The sequence below is a fragment of the Tamandua tetradactyla genome, chromosome 1 (genome assembly GCF_023851605.1).
Source record: "Tamandua tetradactyla isolate mTamTet1 chromosome 1, mTamTet1.pri, whole genome shotgun sequence".
In the NCBI taxonomy this organism is placed as follows: domain Eukaryota; kingdom Metazoa; phylum Chordata; class Mammalia; order Pilosa; family Myrmecophagidae; genus Tamandua; species Tamandua tetradactyla.
The window spans coordinates 172,072,889-172,093,880 of NC_135327.1; the positions used below are offsets into that span (position 1 = coordinate 172,072,889).

General features: G+C 35.7%; 1 protein-coding gene across 8 annotated transcripts in view; it reads right to left on the reverse strand.

Annotated features, from left to right (window-relative positions):
• CEP41 (centrosomal protein 41) overlaps positions 1–20,992 on the reverse strand; it is a 46,444-nt gene that overhangs the window by 17,732 nt on the left and 7,720 nt on the right. For 3 of the 8 annotated variants that reach the window (XM_077133633.1, XM_077133418.1, XM_077133508.1), the window contains exons 2-3: positions 12,353–12,416; positions 3,544–3,651 (exon numbers count right to left, since the gene is read on the reverse strand). The exons of 1 other annotated variant lie outside the window; for it this stretch is intronic. In XM_077133633.1, the coding sequence (XP_076989748.1) occupies positions 3,544–3,651; positions 12,353–12,416 (172 nt within the window). Of the gene's footprint in view, positions 1–3,543; positions 3,652–11,809; positions 11,921–12,352; positions 12,417–20,992 lie in introns of those variants that run through there. 4 more of the 8 variants (XM_077133680.1, XM_077133551.1, XM_077133600.1 and 1 more) reach the window with 2 other exon arrangements.

Below are 20,992 nucleotides of genomic sequence, written 5' to 3' on the forward strand. Positions count from 1 at the left end.
ATTGGTGAAATTGTTCTCATAACTTTTTTTTTTGGTATGCTGTGTGGTAGGGGTCACATTTCATTCATTTTCTATGTGAATATCTCTTTACTGTAGCACCATCTGTTGAATTTTTGTTTTGTTTGTTTGTTCGATTGTATTTTGGAAGGTGCATGGGTCGGGAATTGAACCCAAGTATATTCTACCACTGAACTACCTTTGCACCCCTCATGTTCTCATAATTTTTTAAGCTGTGAAAGGATCTGGTTAGATTTAGCCCTGACTTCAGATGAAAGAAATGTTTCTAATTGATGATATTTTGACTCATATTTGAGTCAAAAGCAGAGAAAGGAAATCCTTATTCTGAATCCCAAAATGCAAAAAAACCAACTTGCTTATATTAGTTATTTTATTAAATCTTTACCACAAATTGATTATGGAATAAAATTCCACTGAGTATTTTTTTTCTAAGACATACTCTCTGAATCAGGACCAGAAAAAAAGAGTCACTGTAATCCTAGACCCAGCCTACAGCCTTCCAAAACTTTGGACAGAGATGAGGCTGTCAGGGCTGCTCAGAAGCCTAACCCTTCTCTGAGCCTAACTTCTGAGATGGAGTTCTCAGAAGAGACCAAAACGTCACCCAAAACAAGGATTAGAACCAAATATGATCTTTGAAGATTCTTCAGACAGGAAATGACCTGAGATGTGACCAGATCTCTAGAAAGGAAACCACTGATTCTTCTGAGACACAGACCCTGTCCTCCCTCCTACAACCTCCAATCGCCACTCAGAACTGAGCCCTGGGGGAAGAAGACAGGGCAAACCGGTATATTCTTCACCTTCTAACAATCACATTCTTAAAATATTTTACGTCTTAGCTTTTGACTGTATGTTACTGACTTTTCCACAGTTTCATGTCGTAGAATGCTGCACTTTTTTTTGGCTAGGTAAGCTTTAGGCAGTCTAGTCAGAAAACCGAAGTACAAAAAGGATAACTGACCTGTCTCATGACACACTAAGCCAGAATTAGTATTCCCAACCTCCTGGTTTCTAATATGGCTCACAAAACCCCACTGCTTCTACAGTTGTGCTGGTTTAAAAACATGATTTCACTGTGAGTTATGTACTTCATTGATAGAGCAGGCGAGAACCATTTTATGCTTTAAATTCCCTAAGACATACATAGAAAACAATAGCCAACTTTATTATATAGTCTTTATTATTTTAAAAAAAACTGCCATCTAGTCAATAGCAGTTTCTATTAACAAACTTTTAGAAAAATCCATTGCTGTATACTCCAACATTTTCAAAGTATTTATATAGCACTTCATATTTGAATCAGCAGAGCCTCATAACACCCCGTGAGGTAGGCTGTCACTCCTACTGTTTAATTTTGTTTTTCTCCACTAAAGAAGAAGGCAGTGAAATAGAGTTTTTTTGCAAAGTTATACAAATACTTAGCAAAATTAAGTGCAAATTCTAAAAAGACTGTTAATAAAAAGGTCTTTCATTATGGACATTCATTCTATTCAGGTAGAACTGCATTGCTTCAGTTGGAGAAATGAGACATAAAATCCCTAAAAATTATTTTAGAAAGCATGAAAAGTGGCATTTTATCCCATTTCATATACTGCTCATATTTTAACTAAGCAGCTTATCTTACTGGATTCTAATTACATCTGGAAATAGCTTTTTGAGCACTTTTTTAGAATACTAGAAATGAATCCATTTTAAAAATCATTTGTTTATTAAAACATCTTTGTTGTTGTTGTTGTTTTTTACAAAAGATATCTAAAAGATTATCAACAAATAATTTAAAATTGAAATTACAAATGACTGTCACTAAATATTCCTAGATAAGACTTCGATTAAAAATGCCAGTGGCTCTCCACTGCTTATTGAATAAAGTTTAAACTCCTTACTTTGACACTGAAGGCCCCTACAATCTACTTGCCTCTTCAATCTTGCCTTAATTACTAAACCTGACAAACTCTCTGCTATTCTTTCCAGTTCTCTGGCATGTCACCTTGTTTAATCATAATAGCCTCAACAGCAGGAAGTGACCTTTCATCCTCCGACCTTCTACAGCACTCATTTACCTCTCCCAAGGCATTTATCATTGTACTGCCTTATTTGTGTCTAGTCTTATCTAACTTATACTGAAAGTCCAAAATTATTTATACATTTAAACACACACACACACACACACATACACACACAAACACAGTGCCCCTTCCATTGTCTAGCAAAGGAGGTACTCAAAAACATTTGCTAAATGAAATATACTACGAAGATCTACTATTTGAAGACTATATTTAATGAATTGTTTATAATGCAAATAATCACATCACAATTTGGTTTGAATTTTCTGATTTCTTTAAACCATGCAGAACCTGATTTATATACAATATATGTTATGTGCTATATATATGACCCATATTATTTCATGCCTCAGGTAACCTAGAAAGGTATAAAGTGTTATTTAGCTTCTACTGAACTTATAATTTAAGTTGCAACAAAGATATATAACAAAATTTTATAATTAGAATCAAAAGTGAAACAACCTAACTATATCAATAGTGCTATGCAAAGATAGGTCACAATCAATGAACTGAGTCACTCATTCATTAGATCTTTTCCAGTGTTTTCTTATAATTTAATAACATTATTTGTACTATGCCAATAAAAAAAGTAAGTTATTTAGAGGAGCAGTAATCTAAAGTAGGAGGAACATAAACTCAGTTGCTAAAAGGCAATTACATTGCTTTATTTTTCTTTAATATTTCCCTTCTCTAAAGAGAAGTTATTTTGGCTCAGAAGGAGAAGGAAGAGTGGTAAGAGACACTTTTTCCACTTTCGTCCTTTGTTAATCTCAATAAGCTATATGAGTGTGTATAATGCTTTATGGTTTGTAAAAGGCTTTCATGTACATTTCTTCATTTGACATAAGAAACAGAATTAAATACCAAAGAAAAATGAACAGAGTAACTAGTCTGTTATGAGTCTGAATGCTTAAGATCAAGGTGACTAGCAAATACTCAGGAACAGTAAAAACTAAAGAAGAAAAAAGGAAATGACTGGTTCCTTTGGAGGTAACAAAAGAATTAAAAAATATTGAGGCTAGAAAAGACAAAGTGGAGAAATCATACAGAATTTTAGAAAGCTAAAGAAATTTGAAGTTATACTGAAATGAGGGGATAATACAGATGATGAGATTGTAGGGGGCTAATAAAGGGAGAGCCCTGGTTCAGAAAGTGTCCCTAATTAGCCCGTGGTGCTGCTGAGTAGGAACCCAGAGAGGGTGCTGAGAACACGAGAACCCTGTGGTGGTGAATGAACAAAACGCTGTCAGGGATTTCATCAGAAGCATAATCCATTCATGGCACAGTCTGGCAAGGCTGGGGAGGTGGTAATATACACTCGAGCACCTATAAAAAAAGAAATATTTGAAGTTCACAATAATTCTGAGATTTCTAGCCATGGTTGTATATCAATGTCTGAGCTTATAAGAGAAGCAAAGCCAGAAGTACAAAAAAAAAATAAATAAATAAAAATTTTTACCCAGCAAGAAGATATCAGTCTTTGAAGAACTCAGTGGAAGGTGACTAGCGTGAAGATAGGCAATATCACAAAATTCTTGATCTCTTGTGATTAATTCTGATCTGCTTGCTGTTTGGTAAGAAAAGATCAAAGATCCATCTATTTAGCCTAGTAATGAGAAATGCTTACTCATTCCTGTGCCTATTTCCACTGCTCTGACTGCAGAGCTTAAAAATATACCACATCTGGGAAATCCTTAGTCTTACTTGTGTTGTAAGGTCACTCTTGTACTTTCTTAGTCAGAACTTCACAATTCTTACTACTTCATGGTACACATGTAAATGATAATATTTATACAAATGTTGGGGTTTGGCTGCCCCAAGCTCTGATGGCAACCCAGAAAGCTGAAGGAATCTATATTTTGGCACATAACCCACTGTGTATCAGGTGGGAAGTTTTGTCCAGGCATATAAGGAGGGAAGCAAAAGAAAAAAGCATAGAAAAATATGCATGGAAATAAAATCTCTCCCTTAAATTGATTTTAAAATAATTTTAACATTTTAAACAATAACAATGAAATTAAACACTAAAATGAGATTTCTCTTGCACAGTAAGTTTAAAATACTTTGAGTTTTAAGCAATGACTAGTTTGGGGGACCTCCACTTCAAGAAAGATGGAACTTTTCCCTGTTCCTTCAGCGAAGTACAAGTTCAGCTAAGTACCCAATCACAGAATGGGGGAAAACATTTCAAATCATAGTTCTGATAAGCGTCTAGTATTCAAAATATATAAAAGAACTCTTACAACTCAACAATAAAAAGAAGTAGGCAACTTGGAAATATCAACAGGTACAGACAAAAGAGCCCTAACAAAAGCTTGTGATTTCTCATCAAAGGTCCAGGAAGGGGGCAGCTAGCAAGACAGAGAAGGCCAAGTGGGGAGCCCAGATCTACTATCAGGAGGCTGCGGTGAGGTGCCTCAACCTCCTCCATTGGAGTGGTATGAGAGAAAGCCAAGTAGAGAGCCAGGATTTCCATCCCTGCTGGCTGACAACATGGCCACACCCCTGCAATATTAGTGGAGACCTCTTGTGAAGCCAAAGTTCCCACTTCTGCCTAGCAGCAATGAGGAGACTACCCCTCCCTCAAGAGTGTCAATAAAGGCTGAGGATCCTGACTTCTGCCTCCACCTGACAGTTAACAAGGTGGCACTCCTGCCTACTCCCTCTGCTGGAGTGGTGTCATAGGAAGCCAGCTAAAACAAAAGGTCTAAATAAGGCCCAGAGTGTCATACAAACTATGAAAATGGCCAGATTTCAATCACTCACCATATCAAAACCCAGGAATGTCTCAAACTAAATGATAAAAGACAATTAATTGATGTTAACACTGAGATGATAAAGATATTAGAATTATCTGACAAAGATTTTAAAGCAGGCATCATAAAAATGCTTCAACAAGCAGTTACAGACATACTTGAAATACATTAAAAACAAAATATCATCAAAGAACTACAAAGTCTCAATAAAGAAATAAAAGATATAAAGATGAACCAAATGGAAATTTTAGAACTGAAAACTACAATAATTTACATAAAAAGTTCAGTGGATGTGTTTAACAACAGAAAGGAAGGGATAGAGGAGAGACTCAATGAATTGTAAGACAGAATAATAGAAACTACTCAACAAGAGAAAATAGACTGAAAATGAACTGATGAAAAAAATAAACAAGATCTTAGGAACCTGTGGGACTTGAACAGAAGATCTAATGTTCATGTCATCAAAGTTCAAGAGAAGAAAGATGGTGGGGCTGAAAAAGTACTCAAATAAATAATGCTGATTTCCCACATGTGGCAAGAGACATAAATCTACAGATTCAAGAAGCTGTGTGAACTCCAAACAGGTTAGACCCAAAGAAATCCACATTGTAATTAAACTTCTGAAAAGTAAAGACAAAGAAAAAAATCTTTAAAAAGACAAAGAAAAATGATGTCTTATCTATAGGGGCAAAATCATTCAAATGACAGCAGATTTCTCATCATAGATCATGGAAGCCAGAAGGAAATGACACAACATTTTTCAAGTGCTGAGAGAAAAGAACTGTCAATGTGAAATTCTATACCCAGAGAAAATATCCTTCAGGAATGAAGGATAATTAAAACATTCACAGAAGAAGGAAAACTAAGATAACTGGTCTCCAGTATCCTAAAAGAATAACTACAGAAAGCTCTCAATCAGAAAGGAAATGATAAAAGGAACCTTGTGTTTTGTAATGCCTAAAATTTCATGTGCTGCCTTGACATATTTGAACCTCGTAGCATCCCCAAAGACCTAATTGTGAGTTTCCCTGTTCTTGCCAGATATGACCTCCTGCTCAGTGGGAAAGGTTTTCCACCCTGCTAGTTCCCCTATCAGACAGATCAGTTGCATTCCATCCTGCTCTCAACCTAATGGGTTTCACCTCCCTTCCAGTCCATGGAATTATTCAAACAAGCCAATCAGATCCTCCTATGGGAACCAGCAAGAACCTTATCTTCTTGCTACAAAGCTTGTTTCACACACACCCAACTGGTTCAATCTGCTCCCAAGTGCAACTCCCACACAGTGGGAGGTGGCGTATGCCTTCCCTGGGCTATAGTATACATGATGAATAGACTGCTGCCAAAATCATCTATTCAGAGTTGCATGTTCTGTGTTCAGCCATCCCCATTACCCTAGGGCAGGAATCCCCCTTCACCAACAGGTTGAAGAGGAAGTGAAGAAAACACCATGAAAGAAGAGTGACCATGGTAAGCAAAAGCATGGGTAAGTACAATAGGCTTTGCTTTTCCACTTGTGTTTTCTAAATTATATTTGATGGTTGAAGGAAAAATTATAAAACTGATGTGGTTTTAAATATATGTAGAGGAAATATTTAAGACAATTATATTATAAATGGAAAGGAACATAGAGAGCAGTAAGGTTTCCATACTTCACTTGAACTGGTTAAATGATGACACCAGTAAACTCTGATAAATTATATATGTATACTGTTATGCCCAGAGCAACCACTAAAAAAACTATACAAAGAGGAACACTCAAAAACACTACAGAAATCAAAATGGAATTCTAAAAACAGTTCCAGTAATCCATAGGAAGGTAGGAAAAAGAAAACAGAGGTGAAAAACAGAAAGAACAAACAGAAACAAAAAATAAAGTGTCAGATTTAAGCCTTAGCATATTAATAATTACATTAAATGCAAATTGTTTGAGTATGCTAATTAAAAGACAGGCAGCGATTGACGCAGTAAATGAAAAACATGATCCAACTGTATGCCATCTACAAGAAACTCACTTTTCAATATAACTATATATTGAGTTTGAAAATAAAAAGATGGAAAAAGGAGTATCATATAAGCATTAATCAAAGGAAAGTTGGTGTGGCAACATTAATACTACATAAAGTAGACTTTAGAACAAAAGAAATTACTAGAGTCAGAGCTGAACATTACATAATGCTAAAAAGGTCAATTCACCAAGCAGATAGCAGTGTGAAATGTTTATGCATCAAACAACAGAGCTGTAAAATATGTGAAGCAAAAAATGATAGAACTGAAAGGAGAAATAGCCAAATCCATAATTATAACTGGAGACAACAATACTCCTCTCTCAAAAATTGATAGAAAAAAGAAAAAGAAAAATTAGCAGGGCTATAGAAGAACTCAACACCTCTATCAACTAACAGGATTTCATCAACATTTGTAGAATATTCTACCCAGCAATAACAGAATATGATTCTTTTAAAGTGCTCATGGAGCATACACCAAGATAGATCACAATCCTGGGCAATAACACAAACCTCAACAAATTTTAAAACAATTGAAATCATATAATGTGTTCTCCAGTCACAATGGAATCCAATGCAGTAACAGAAAAATAACAACAACAATAAAAATTTAAAAACACTTGGAAATTAATCAACACACTTCTAAATAGTCCATGGGTCAAAGAAGAAGTCTCAAGGGAAAATTAAAAATACACAGAATTGAATGAAAATGAAAATACAACATATCAAAATTTGTGGGATGCAGCTAAAGCACTGCCAAGAGAGAAATTCACAGAACTATCTGTACACATTTAAAAAGAAGAAAAACCTCAAATTAATAATCTGAGGCTCTACCTCAAGATCCTAGATAAAAGCAAAATAAACCCAAAGCAAGAAGAGGGAAGGAAATAACAATAAGAGCAGAAATTAATGAAATTGAAAATAGAAAAGCAATAGAGAAAATTGATAAAACCAAGAGCTTGCTCTTTGAAAAGATAAGTCATAAACAATAAAACAGACAAACCTCTAAAAAGTCTGACAAAGAGAGAGAAGACACTTTATTATCAATGTCAGAAATGAAACAGGGGATGTCACTACAGACCCTATAGACATCAGAAGGACAATAAGGGAACAGTAAAAACACCAGCACACACATAAATTTGACAAATTAGATGAAATGTACCAATTCCTCAAAATATACAAAGCATAACAATTCACCCAATATGAAACAGATCATTTGAGCTACCCCATAAAGAAAAGTGAATATAAAATTTAAAAACTCAAAAAAGAAATTTCTAGGCTCAGAGGGTTTCACTGGAAGAGTATCCTATCCAATGTTGAAAGAAGAACTTATAGCAATTCTACACAGTATCTTCTAGGAAGCAGAAGAGGAGAGATTACTTCCCACCTCATTTAATGAAGCTAGTGTTACTCTGATACAAGACAAAGACAGCATAAAAAAAGATTACAGGCAATATCCTTCATAATTATATACACAAATTTTTTTACCAAAAATATTAGCAAATGGAATTCAACAACCTACAAAAGATCACAATCAAGTATTATTCCAAGGATGCAAAACTGGTTTAATAATCACAAATCAGTCAATGTAATCCTCCATGTTAACAGAATAAAGAAGGATAAAATCACAAGATCAATAAATTGATTAATAAAAAGCATTCAGGAGAGAAACTCTCAGAAGATTAGGAGTAGAAGGCAATTCCTCAACCTGATAATGAACATGTACAAAAAAATTACAGCCAACATTATACTTAGTGGTGAAAGACTGACCACTTTCCCCAAGATCGAGAACAAAGCAAGGATGTCTACACTCCCCACTCTTACTTTAACATAGTGCAGGGTATTCTAGCTAGTGCAATAAGGCAATAAAAAGAAATAAAAGGCATACTGATTGGAAGGAGGAAATAAAACTGTTCCTATATAGGAAATCTGAAAGAATCTACCAAAATCTCTTGTACCTAATAAATGAGTTGAGAAAGATTGTAGGATACAAGATAAACATACAAAGGTAAACCATATTTCCTCATTCTAGCAATGAACACATGGGCACCAAAATGAGAAATACAATGCCATTTATAATTGCTTTAAAAAAATGAAACAGGTATAAATCTAACAAAATATACACAGTACTTGCATGCTGAAAACTACACAAAGCAGATGAAAGAAATCAAAGAACTAAATAAAAGGAGAAACTTGCGGTGCTTATAGATTAGAAGACACAACATAGTAAAACTGTCAAGGGTCAGATTTAATACAACTCCTATCAAAATTCTAGCAATAATTTTTGTAAATAGAAAAAAGATTATTCTAAAAGCTATCTGGAAACACAAAGACACTAGAATAGCTAAAACATCTTGAAAAGAATAAACTGGGAGGAATCTATCTCCCCAACTTCAAATACCGATTTACCATATAGCTAATGTGTTGTATTGACAAAGAGACACATAGATCAATGGAACAGAATACAAAACCCAGAAACAGCATCACACCAATATGCCCAACTGATTTTTTAAAAGGTGCCAACACAATTCAATGGAGGAAAGGTAACAAAACTTTCTAAGAGATGGTGTAGGAGTAATTGGATATCTGTAAGCAAAAAAAAAAAAGAATCTTGACCTAAGTCTCATATTTTATATAAAAATTACCTGAAAACATATCATGGGCTTAAATGTAAAATGAAAAAAGTATAAAACTTTCATAAAAAATAGAAAATCTTTGAGAGTTAGGGCTAGGCAGAGTTCTAAGACTTGATAATAAAAGCATGGTCCATAAAAGGAAAAAGCGAGAAGCTGGACTTATCAAAATTTAAAACTTTTCTTCTTCAAAAGATCCTGTTTAAATGATTTTTTAAAAAGCCAAGTTATAGACTGGGAAAAAATATTTTTGTAAACCATATATCCAACAAAGGATTAGTACCTACAATATAGAAAGAACTTGCAAAACTCAACAGTAAAAAAAGCAAACAAGCCAGTTAGACAAAAGACATGAATAGACATATCACTGAAGAAGATACACAGATGGCAATAAAAGCACATGAAAACATGTTTAACATCATTAGCCATTAGTGAAATGCAAATTAATACTATAATGATAAACCAATGAATGCCTATCAGAATGGCTAAAATGAAAAATGTGAGAACACAAAATACTGGTGAAGATGTGGAGAAACACACATTGGTGGTGGGAATATAAAACGCTACAACCACTCTGGAAAATAGTTTGGTGGCTTCTTTAAAAACTACGTATAGAACTACCATACACAGCACTTGCACTCCTAGTCATTTATCCCAGAGAAACAAAAACTTATGGTCATATAAAAACCTGTATACAAATATTTACAGTAGCTTTATTCATAATAGACCCAAAGTGAAATAACCCAGATGTCCTCCAAAGGGTGAATAATTAAGCAAACTGTGGTACATCTATACCATGGAATAGTGCTCAACAATAAAAATAAAAGAACTATTGACGCATGCGACAACCTGGATGAATCCCCAGATAATTCTGCTGAATAAAAAAAGCCAGTCCAAAAGGTTTCATACAGTATAATTCCATTCATATAGCATTTGTGAAATAACAAAATTATAGAGATGAGGAACAGATTAGTGGTTGACAAGGGTTTGGAGGATGGGAAGTAGGTAGTGGGTGGGGTTATAAAAGGGCAATGTTCTTGTGTGGATGGAAATGTCCTATATCCTGACTGTATTGATGTCAATATCCTGATAGTGATATGTGGTATAATTCCACAAGATGTTACCATTGGGGCAACCAGGTAAAGAGTACATGGAATCTCTCTATTATTTCTTATATTTACATATGACTCTATAATTATTTAAAAATAAAAAGTTTAATTCACAAAAAACTAGTTTAAAAATCTCAGGATAAAACAATTGTTGGTATTTACTGTATATTAGAAAAAGCAGATATAAGAAATGCAATTTCAAAAAAAATTTGAAATTATTTTCAGGTACCAAAATGTAGTCAAATTTTGGTTATTAATTGAAGAACTGAAGAAAAAGAAGGGATTTTCATTCACAAATTTCAATCCAATTTCCAGGAGAAATAGACAAAACTATATATCTGAAATAAACTCCAGCTCTTAAAATTTTCTTTTAAGAAGGTATAAAGGTTCAAAAGAAATTTTGTCTTTTCTAGTAGTCTTTAAATCAATACCTGAAATCCTCACAGAAAATATGGCATTTTTAATCTAGGTGCCTACCTCACAGGATAGCTTATTTCAGAAGGGTGCAATTTGGGGTGAGACAGGGAGAGGTAGAGAAATTGAGGTATTTGTGGTAGAAGAAAGAAGGCTGGGGGAAAACACAGGGGTAGCAAGGCCTAAGAGACAGTCCACTGGATTGGCACCAGAACTTTAGCAGTGACTAGTTCCAGCTCTGTCACTGAACTTCAGGTAAATCAGATAATCTCTCTGCCACAATTTCCTTCTTCTCTACAGTGGAGAAATACTGTTCACCTGCCCATCAAACAAGTATTTTCAAGGATAAATATCTGTATAGTATGGAAATGTCTGAGAAAAAGGTACTAAGAAATAGCCTCTGCTAATATGGTTCATTTAAAACCTTTAGTTTAAGTCTACTTTGTATGAGGGAATGTGCATAATGGAAGATGATGATTTTGAAGAAGCCTGGATATATGGAAAGAAAATGAATCAGAAGACTTACACAAAGTCACAGTTCACTTTCTCAGTTGTCTTGTACTGAGCCTATTGGTGGAAAATTCAGCACATTTAAAGGCTTACAGTACCAAAATCCACGAGCAAAACCATTTTAATCAGATGGGTTTTCCACAGCATGCTTTAAAAGGTTGTAAAAAGTAAATAAACAACCAAACCGCACAAGACTACACATTCAGGAGGGTCAAGGAGTTGTCTCTATTACATGACACTAAAAAAATGTTTGGAGCAGGGAAAGAAGCAGTAATGCACTCTTAAATTTCATTTTACCTGAAATACAGGACTAATTTAATTTTGTCTCGTATTTTAGTTATTCATTCAAGTCCGTCTCTCTCCACTTGAATCTCTGATTGCAAGAACCAAGATTCACACACATCTTATACCTTCCACAGTCCATAATTTTGCATGTAGTTGGCACTCTGCAAATATTAAATTGAACAAATGTGTATATATATAATCCATTATTGTCAGTTTAAAGAAATATATAAATGTTATAAAGAAGAGGTTGGTCTCCTGATATTAATTTAGCCTCCATCCTGCATCTTACCAATGTTTTCAATTTATATTATTTCTTGCCCTTCATCTTCCACAAATTCCTTATTTGTGATAAGGAATAATCTAAATGATATGAACTCAAAGTTTTACTGATTATCTGAAAAACAGACTTCAAGTGAAGCCTCAAGCAGAGAAAGACATCAGGCAAGATGGTAAAGAACTTTTAACTGTGATTTATACCAGGTACGACAGTCTGCCTTGTTAACAACTGGCTATTTAAAAAAAAAAAAGAGATGTAATTTTCTAATCTTTACTCACCAGTATCCAGTCTTGACTTGACATGCTGATATCGTGGGTTCTGGGGTATTCTTTTGGTGAGATACTTAAAAAATAAGAAAATTCACAATTAATGGGCTAATGTAAGGATAAGGGTGGCAAAGTTGGGTAAAAGTCAGATACTTAAAAAATAGAAATGCTAAAATTTCATAGAATATAAAGATGGAAGGAGCTTTAGAAGTCTAGTCCTTCAATATAGGCTCTTTTCTATAGTATTTCCACAGGTAAAGGTGGCAATCCTATTTCTGTTAAAATACTTCCATAATTTGGCAAAATATTTTTCTAGCATTATGTGATTATTTTAAAAAGGCTTTGTAAGGTTTTTGCCAACATTGAGCCAAAATCAGTCTCCCTGTAGTTTCCATCCAGTCCACTGTGGCAATGCATAATAAATCATCCCCCACTTTCTCAAGGAATCTGCTCAACGTGCCTTTGCAGCTATCTTGTCCCTCCTTTAAATTTTATTCTTTGTGTGATCATTTGTAGGCAAGGTCCTCTGGACAACCTTTAGGTTATTTTATCAACCTCTCCCTACAGAGTGGCCCACAAAATCCAGACCTGAACACAGGGCTCCAGATGCTGCTTTGGCAGGCCTCTCCTGCTGCTTCCCTGGATCCTGTGGCTCACAGGAGCCACTGAGACGGCATTGCTCTCATGTCTGCTTAGGGTCATCACGGGCTCAGGGTAAGTTTATGGTTAGCAAGAATGCCTATGGCAGGTCTCTCCTGCCCTGTTCTCTGCTAGTTAACTCTTTGAATCTCAGCTCAGGCCATTTACGCATACTAAATTTCAGGGGCATCTGCAAAAGCCATTAACCGAGGGAAGAATGATGAATAAAGACATTACAAAATAAAATAGACTTTTGGCTCGGGCTTTTTTTCTGGCCTGCAAGTGTGAAGTTTATATGTTCAGGAATGGGTGGCTGTAGAATACGAAATTATAACTGGGTAAAATCTTTCCAGCTTCCGCCTCTGCTACTCTCCCACATCTCAGGTGGAAAGTCCCCAGGATTGTTCCCTGATGTGCCATACTCATTCAAGTCTCCAGTCCTAGCAAATGTATGCCTAGAATGCCTTTCCCCAATTTGTCCTTGGATAAACCTTTACTTCCTCTGGAAAGCTGTGTTTGGTGGAATTAGGCACTTTCATTCCCCTGGCTCCCAGAGCACTGATACCCTCTACCACTGTTTACACCTCCACTGCCTTCTCTAGTCTAGGATCTCATTAAAGGCAAGACAATATCTGAATCGGATATCATCCCAGGACCTAGCCCAGCATAGGCACTTACAATATGCAATTAATAAATGAATAACTAGAACAATGATCTTATTAGTGCAACTACTTGGTTCCTTAGAAAAGAATATCAAACTTAAATCACTTGCCCTGCAGAACAGTTAAGTACCATATGCCCTTAGGGAGTATTAAAAAAATGTTTATATATAAAAATACCTTTTCAAATGACCCCCACAGCATAAAAACAATATAGGGTACTACAATATCTTATAAAATATTTGTTGGCCAGAGTCTTTTCCATGAAGAATTTTTTAAAAATTCTTACAGGGAGTTAACAACTTTTGATTTTGGCAAGTAAGGACATAAAAAACAAAAACTCACAACTACTATCTAATATTTTAATACCAAAAAAGCAAGGAAGAAAAAAAACCCTGCAGAATAAAAAGGACAGTCTTTTCATTGAATAAATTTTGTGTTATAAAAATAAAGCAAACTCACAACATTGTCAGTGTTTCTCAGTTTACCCAGATAAGTGAAAACTTTACCATGGATGCTTAGCATTGGTTGTCAGATGTGTTTTTTGGAATCACTGAGCTATTTTATCCTTAGAGATCAGATAGCTCCTTTCTTCATCTATCAATAACCCTCTATAAGAGAAAGTGACTATGACTCCAATTCCAACTCTTTCCCTGGAAGAAGATGGAGAAGATTCTTAAGTGAGAGATGGAAAATATTCATAGCAAGAAGGGGACAAGTTCTCCAGAAGGAAACAACATAATGGTGAGACAAAACAAAACAAAATGGGAAAGCAAGCAAACAAACAAAAAACCCGGGAAACCCGGTGCCTGGTGAATTGAGTTAAGTAAAGCCATTATCAGGCTGCAGTTATGTTAGGCAAAGGGATATTTTTTTCTTTTGCACTCTGTATTTCTATCATTTCTATACTCTATTTTCTGTTTTACTTTTGTTTTGTTTCTCCCATTAGTTTCCTAGCAAAGCTTCTTTTGAAAAATTCCAGGCTAGTCTCTGCTGAACTAAGGGGATTTGTTCATCAGCCAAAATAGCTGAGAAGGGAGGGTGTCTCTGGAGACCAGGTGTGGTGGCAGCAGAATGATGAGGGGAGAGAGTGTGGACAGCTGCAGTCGCTGAGCCCCATCCCACCCCCGTTTTTCCCTTACAGAGACTAATGAGAAATCCATATGCTGCAGGAGAAAAATGTACTGTTTTTTTTTCCATGTTCCTATTTCAGTCCAATTTCTTGTTCCTGGTTTTCTAGTATGAACCACAACATAAAATTATTTTGCTCCACTGCAATCCATGCACTATAGATTTTATGGAACTGCCATACTTTTTTCTTTACAAATTCTTGCTTTTGGGGTGACTGTTCCTCGACCTACTAACCAACTGGCTTTCTTTCAATTACATAAACAGGATGGAATGGTGGAAAGTGAAAGAGCTGAGAAAAAGAAGCTGTTTCAAGGAGGACTATTCATTCATTCAACAAAGACTTATTGAGTACCAACCGCTCATTCTGTCGACATTTACTGAGTGCATACTAGGAATAAGCCACTGTGCTGAGGAGACAGAGGTTAAAAAAAACAAAACAAAACACAGTTCTTGCCATGCAGCTCTAACTGCTGGGAAGAAAGATAAGTGAAGAAACAGATGCCATAGTGCATGATGAATAAGGAGAGGGAAACTGGGTGTGCAACAAGCATGTAAAATCTGTACCTAACCCACACTCAAAGAGTAAACATTGTTTCCTGAGGGGTGGGATCTGAGCTGAATTCTGAAGGATGAGGAAGTCAGTCAAGCTAAAGGAATGGTGAGTTGAAGCTGTAGGGTTCCTAGAGGGAAAAATATGGGTAAAGCAGAGACAAAAGAGTATGGACAGTTTTAAGAGACTTAAAAGTACCTGGTAAGCTTGGAGCATAAGGGCAGTATGAGGCCAAAAAGGTGAAAATAAGGCTGGAGAGGCAGGCAAGGGCAGATCATAAAGGGCCTTGTGTCCATGCTAAAAAACTTAGATTTTATACTGCACATCAGTGGTTTTCAACCAGAGTTAATTATGCACCTCCTCCTTTGGGGGACATTTGGCAAAGACGCCTGGAGATATTTTTAGTTGTCACAACTAGGTTGTGGTGGTGCTCCTACTAGTAGAGAGTAAGGATGGCTGCTAAACATCCCACAGTGATAGGATAGCTCCTCCACAACAAAGAATTAGTTGGCCCAAAATGTCAATAGTGTTGAAGTTGAGAAACTTTGCTATAGATGACAGAGAGTTCTGGAAGAGGGTTTAAGGGAAAGTAATGGGATTTATGTCTACTTTAGAAAGACCACTCTGGCTGCAATATGGAGAATAGGATTGTAGCCAAAAAGAAAGTAGGAAAATAAGTTAGGAGGCTCTTAACTTATGTCAAGAAAAGTGGCAAGAGGATCTACAGTCCAAAGGAAGTGGTAGTGGAGATGAAGAGGAAGAGACAATTTCAAGAAATTTTAAGACATAAAATCAATATGATTTAAAACTGACTGGCATAACAAAGGGAGGACAGTGACACCATCCCCACACCCCCACCCCAAAGGAACTTCAGGAGAAAGCATTGGGAAACACGCTGTGCTCAGTTGTGGACAAGTTAAGTATGGATAGAGATAGGTTATCCAAAATGGAAGTGCCCAGCTGACTATCTGAGCATATAGACCAGGAGAGGGATCTGGGCTAGAAAAATTAGATTTGGAAGTTGTCAGCATATAAGCAGTAGTTGAAATCATGGGAATTTACAAAATCACCCTAGAGAGTCTGGAGAATGAGAAGAAAAACCCCAGTGTTTAAGGGCAGGTGCAGAAGAGGAGAGATGAGACTTAGAAGATGCCATAAGAAAATGGGTCATGAAAATGAAAAATTAGAATTTCAAGAAGGGAATGGTCAACAACAGCCGATACTGCCAACAGGTCACAAAATGCACAAATGTGAATTTGGATTTAGCAAACCAGTACTTTGCTGGCAACCCTGGTAAAAGTGGTTATAGTGGACTGATTGGGGCAGAGGCAAAAACAGCAGGTTGAGTATAAGAGAAGGAATAAAACTCCACTTTTGACATCTTACAGGTCCTAAGATGCAAATGCATAAAAAGTAATTATAAATCTATGGTTTTGGACATAAAGATATAATATGTAACAACAAATGGTAGGGTACAGAAGGGTATAGGAAATGTGTTCGGGGATACTCTTGAAGTTAAAGTTGGTATCAATTCAAATGTGATTGTTAAAGATTTAGGATGCTAAATTTAAGTTCCATGGAAACTGTACAGAAAATATCTGAAAAATAAACACTAAAGGAACTGAGAAGGTACTCAAAATGGTATCTACAAAATATCAAATAAATATGGAAGTAGGCATTAGGCTTACTAATTAGATTTATTAGTCTTAGCATAAGACAAAGACCAAATAACAAAATGGCAGAAGAAAGTCCTGCATTATCAGTATTTTAAATGTAAATGGATTAAACTATGCAGGCAAAGGGAGAGATAGGCAGAATGGATTAAAAAAAAAAAGCATGCTCCAACTATATACTGTTTCCAAGAGATTCAGTTTAAATTCAAAGACACAAGTAGGTTGAAAGTGAAAGGACAGAAAAATACATGCCATGGAATTAGTAACCAAAAGAGAGCTGGGGTAGTTATACAAATATCAAATGAAATAGACTTTAAGTCAAAAACTATTATAAGGGGGAAAAGACAGCTATTATATGCTGATAAAAGGGTCAAATTAATAAGAAGACATAACAACAAAAGTATATATGCAACAATGGCAGAGCTCCAAAATGTATGAAGGGAGACAGTTTTGAAGGGTAAATGGCTCTACATCAATGGTAGGAGACTTCAATATGCCACTTCCAATAATGGATAGAACATCTAGATAGAATATCGATAAAGAAATAGAAGACTTGAATGATACTATAAACCAACTAGACATAAAAGACACATTTGGGATACTTAACCCATCCATAGCACACATTCTTTTCTAGTGCTCATGGGTCACTTCCCATTATAGACCATACGATAAGGCACAAAAAAAGTCTGAACAAATTCAAAAATACTGAAATCATACAATGTATCTTCCTAACTACAAGAGGATGAAAGCTAGAAATCAGTAACAGAGGGAGAACTGGAAATTTTACAAATATGTTGAAATTAAGCAATGCATTTTGAAACAACCAATGGGTCAAAGAGGAAATCACAAGGGAAATGTCTTGAGAAAAATAGAAACAAAAACACAACATACCAAAACTTATGGAATGCAGGCAAGGCAGTGCTAAGATGGAAATTTATAAATCTAAATGCTTACATCAAAAAAGAAGAAAAATCTCAAATCAGTGACCTAACTTCACAACTACAGGATCTAGAAAAAGCAAATGAAACTAAAGGTGTGCAGAAGAAAGGATATACCTAAATTAGAGTGAAGATATATGAAAGGGAGAAAAAAAAAACAACAGAATCAATGAAATTATAAGATGATTATTGGAAAAGATCAATAAAATCAACAAATGTTTAGAGACTGACAAAGAAAAAGGATGAAAATAACTAAAATCAAACAGGAAAGGGGAAATTATAGCTGATTCCACAGAAATAAAAAGGCTTATAAGAGAATACTATGAACAACTGTATGCCAACAAATTAGATAAACTAGATGAAATGGACAAATTCCTAGAAACACACAAACTACCTACACTGACACAGAAGAAACGAAAGATTTCAACAGAACAAGTAAAGAGATTGAATCCCAGGAAAGAAAAGTCTAGGACCAGATGGCTTCACTGATGAATTCTATCAAATATTGTCCCCCAAATTAACACCAATTCTGCTCTAATTCTTCCTAACAATTGAAAAGGAAGTAAAATTTTCTAACTTATTCTATGAGGCCAACATTACCCTATGTGCTGGTTTGAAAGGATGTATGTCCCCTAGAAAAGCCATGTTTTAATTAAAATCCCATTTCATAAAGGAAGAATAACCCCTATTCAATACCGTATGTTTGAAACTGTAATCAGATCATCTCCCTGGAGATGTGATTTAATCAAGAGTGGTTGTTAAACTGGATTAGATGACGACATGTCTCCACCCCTTTGGGTGGGTCCTGATAAGTTTCTGGAGTCCTATAAAAGAGGAAACATTTTGGAGAATGAGAGATTCAGAGAGAGTAGAGCAGAACGACATAGCCACAAAAAGCAGAATCCATCAGCCAGTGACATTTGGAGGTGAAGAAGGAAAATGTCTCCCGGGGAGCTTCATGAAACAGGAAGCCAGGAGAAGAAGTTAGCAGATGATGCCATGTTCGCCATGTGCCCCTCCAGTTGAGAGAGGAACCCTGACCGTGTTCACCATGTGCTTTTCCAGATGAGAGAGAAACTCTGTGTTCGCCATGCGCCTTTTCACTTGAGAGAGAAACCGTGAACTTCATTGGCCTTCTTGAACCAAGGTATCTTTATCTGGATGCCTTAGATTGGACATTTCTATAGACTTATTTTAATTGGGACATTTTCTCAGCCTTGGAACTGTAAACTAGCATCTGATTAAATTCCCCTTTTAAAAAGCCATTCCATTTCCAGTACATTGCATTCCAGCAGCTAACAAACTAAAACACCCTGATATCAAAGCCAGATAAAGATATCATAAGAAAATAATATTACAGACAAATATCCTCATGAATATGCAGAGAAAAATCTCAACAAAATACTAGCAAACCAAATCCAACAGCACATTAAAGAATTATATATCATGATCAAGTGGGATTTATCCCAGGTGTAAGAGGGTGGTTCAACACACGCAAAAAATCACTTAATACACTACATTAATAGAACAAAGGGAAAGGAAACTATATGACCAATTGAATTGATGCAGAAAAGACATTTGACAAAATCTACCACCCTTTCTTGATAAAAATACTTTAAAAACTAGGAATAGAAGGAAACTTTCCCAACATGATAATGGGAATATGTGAAAAACACTTCACTAACATCATACTCAATGGTGAAAGACTGAATTCTTTCCCTTTAAGATTAGGAACAAGAGAAGGATGCTTATGGTCATTACTGTTATTCAACATTGTTCTGGAAGTTCTAGCCAGAGCAATTAGACAAGGAGCAAACAATTTGGAAAGGAAGAAATAAAACTTTCCCTGTTTGCAAATGACATGTTCCTATACATAGAAAATCCTGCAAAGTTCCTAACAAAGCTACTAGAGCAAATAAATTTGCAAAATGGCAGGGTACAAGATCCACATGTGAAAATCAGTAGTCTTTCTATGCATTAGTACAAATAAGGAAGAACTTAAGGTCAAAAATCCATTTAAAATCACAGCTAAATCTACGAATAAATTTAACTAGAGATGTTGTGGTGGTTTGGAGCTATGTACCCCAGAAAAATATGTTCTTAAACTTAATCCATTCCTGTGGGTGTGAACCCATTGTAAGGGGGACTTTTGATGAGATTACCTCAATTAAGGTGTGATCCAATTTAATCAGGATGAGTCTTAATCCTATCACTATCCTATCACTGTAGTCCTTTATAAGTGGAATGAAATTCAGAGAGAGAAAGCCATGGGAAGCAAGAAGCTGAAGGTTAGAGTAACCCATAACAGAAGAGAGAGGCCAGAAAAGGACACCATATGCATTGCCATGTGACAGAGTTCAGAACCATGGATCACCAGCAGCCAGCCTCAGAACACGAACGTTCAGGAAGAATCATCTTGATGACATCTTAATTCAGGCTTTTTCCTAACCTTAAAACCATGAGCTAATACATTCCCATTGCTTAAGCCAACCCATTGCAAGGTATTTGCTTGGGCAACCAAGGAAACTAAAACACATGTAAAGGACATGTACACAGAAAACTACACAACATGGCTAAAAAAATCGAAGTCCAAAATACATGGAAGACCATTCCATGATCATGGAAGGCTGAATATTGTTAAGATTTCAATTCTACCCAAAGTGTTTACATATTCAATGCAATCCAACAAAAATTCCAACAGTCTTCTTTGCAGAAATAGAAAAGGCAGTCATCAAATTTATATGGAAGAGTAACCAACCCAAATAGTCAAAACCATCTTGAAAAAGAACAATGTTGGAGGACTCACACTCTCCAATTTTAAAGATCATTACAAAACTACAGTAATCAAAACATCTTGGTACAGGCACAAAGATAGACGTATAGACCAATGGAATATAATAGAGAGTTCAAAAATAAACCCTCACATCTATGGCCAACAGATGTTTCAATTAGGTGTCAAGTCCACCAAATGGGGAAAGAATATTCTCTTGAATAAATGGTGCTGGGAAAACAGGATACACACAAACAAAAGAATGAAGATGGACCCCCTACCTCATTCCATA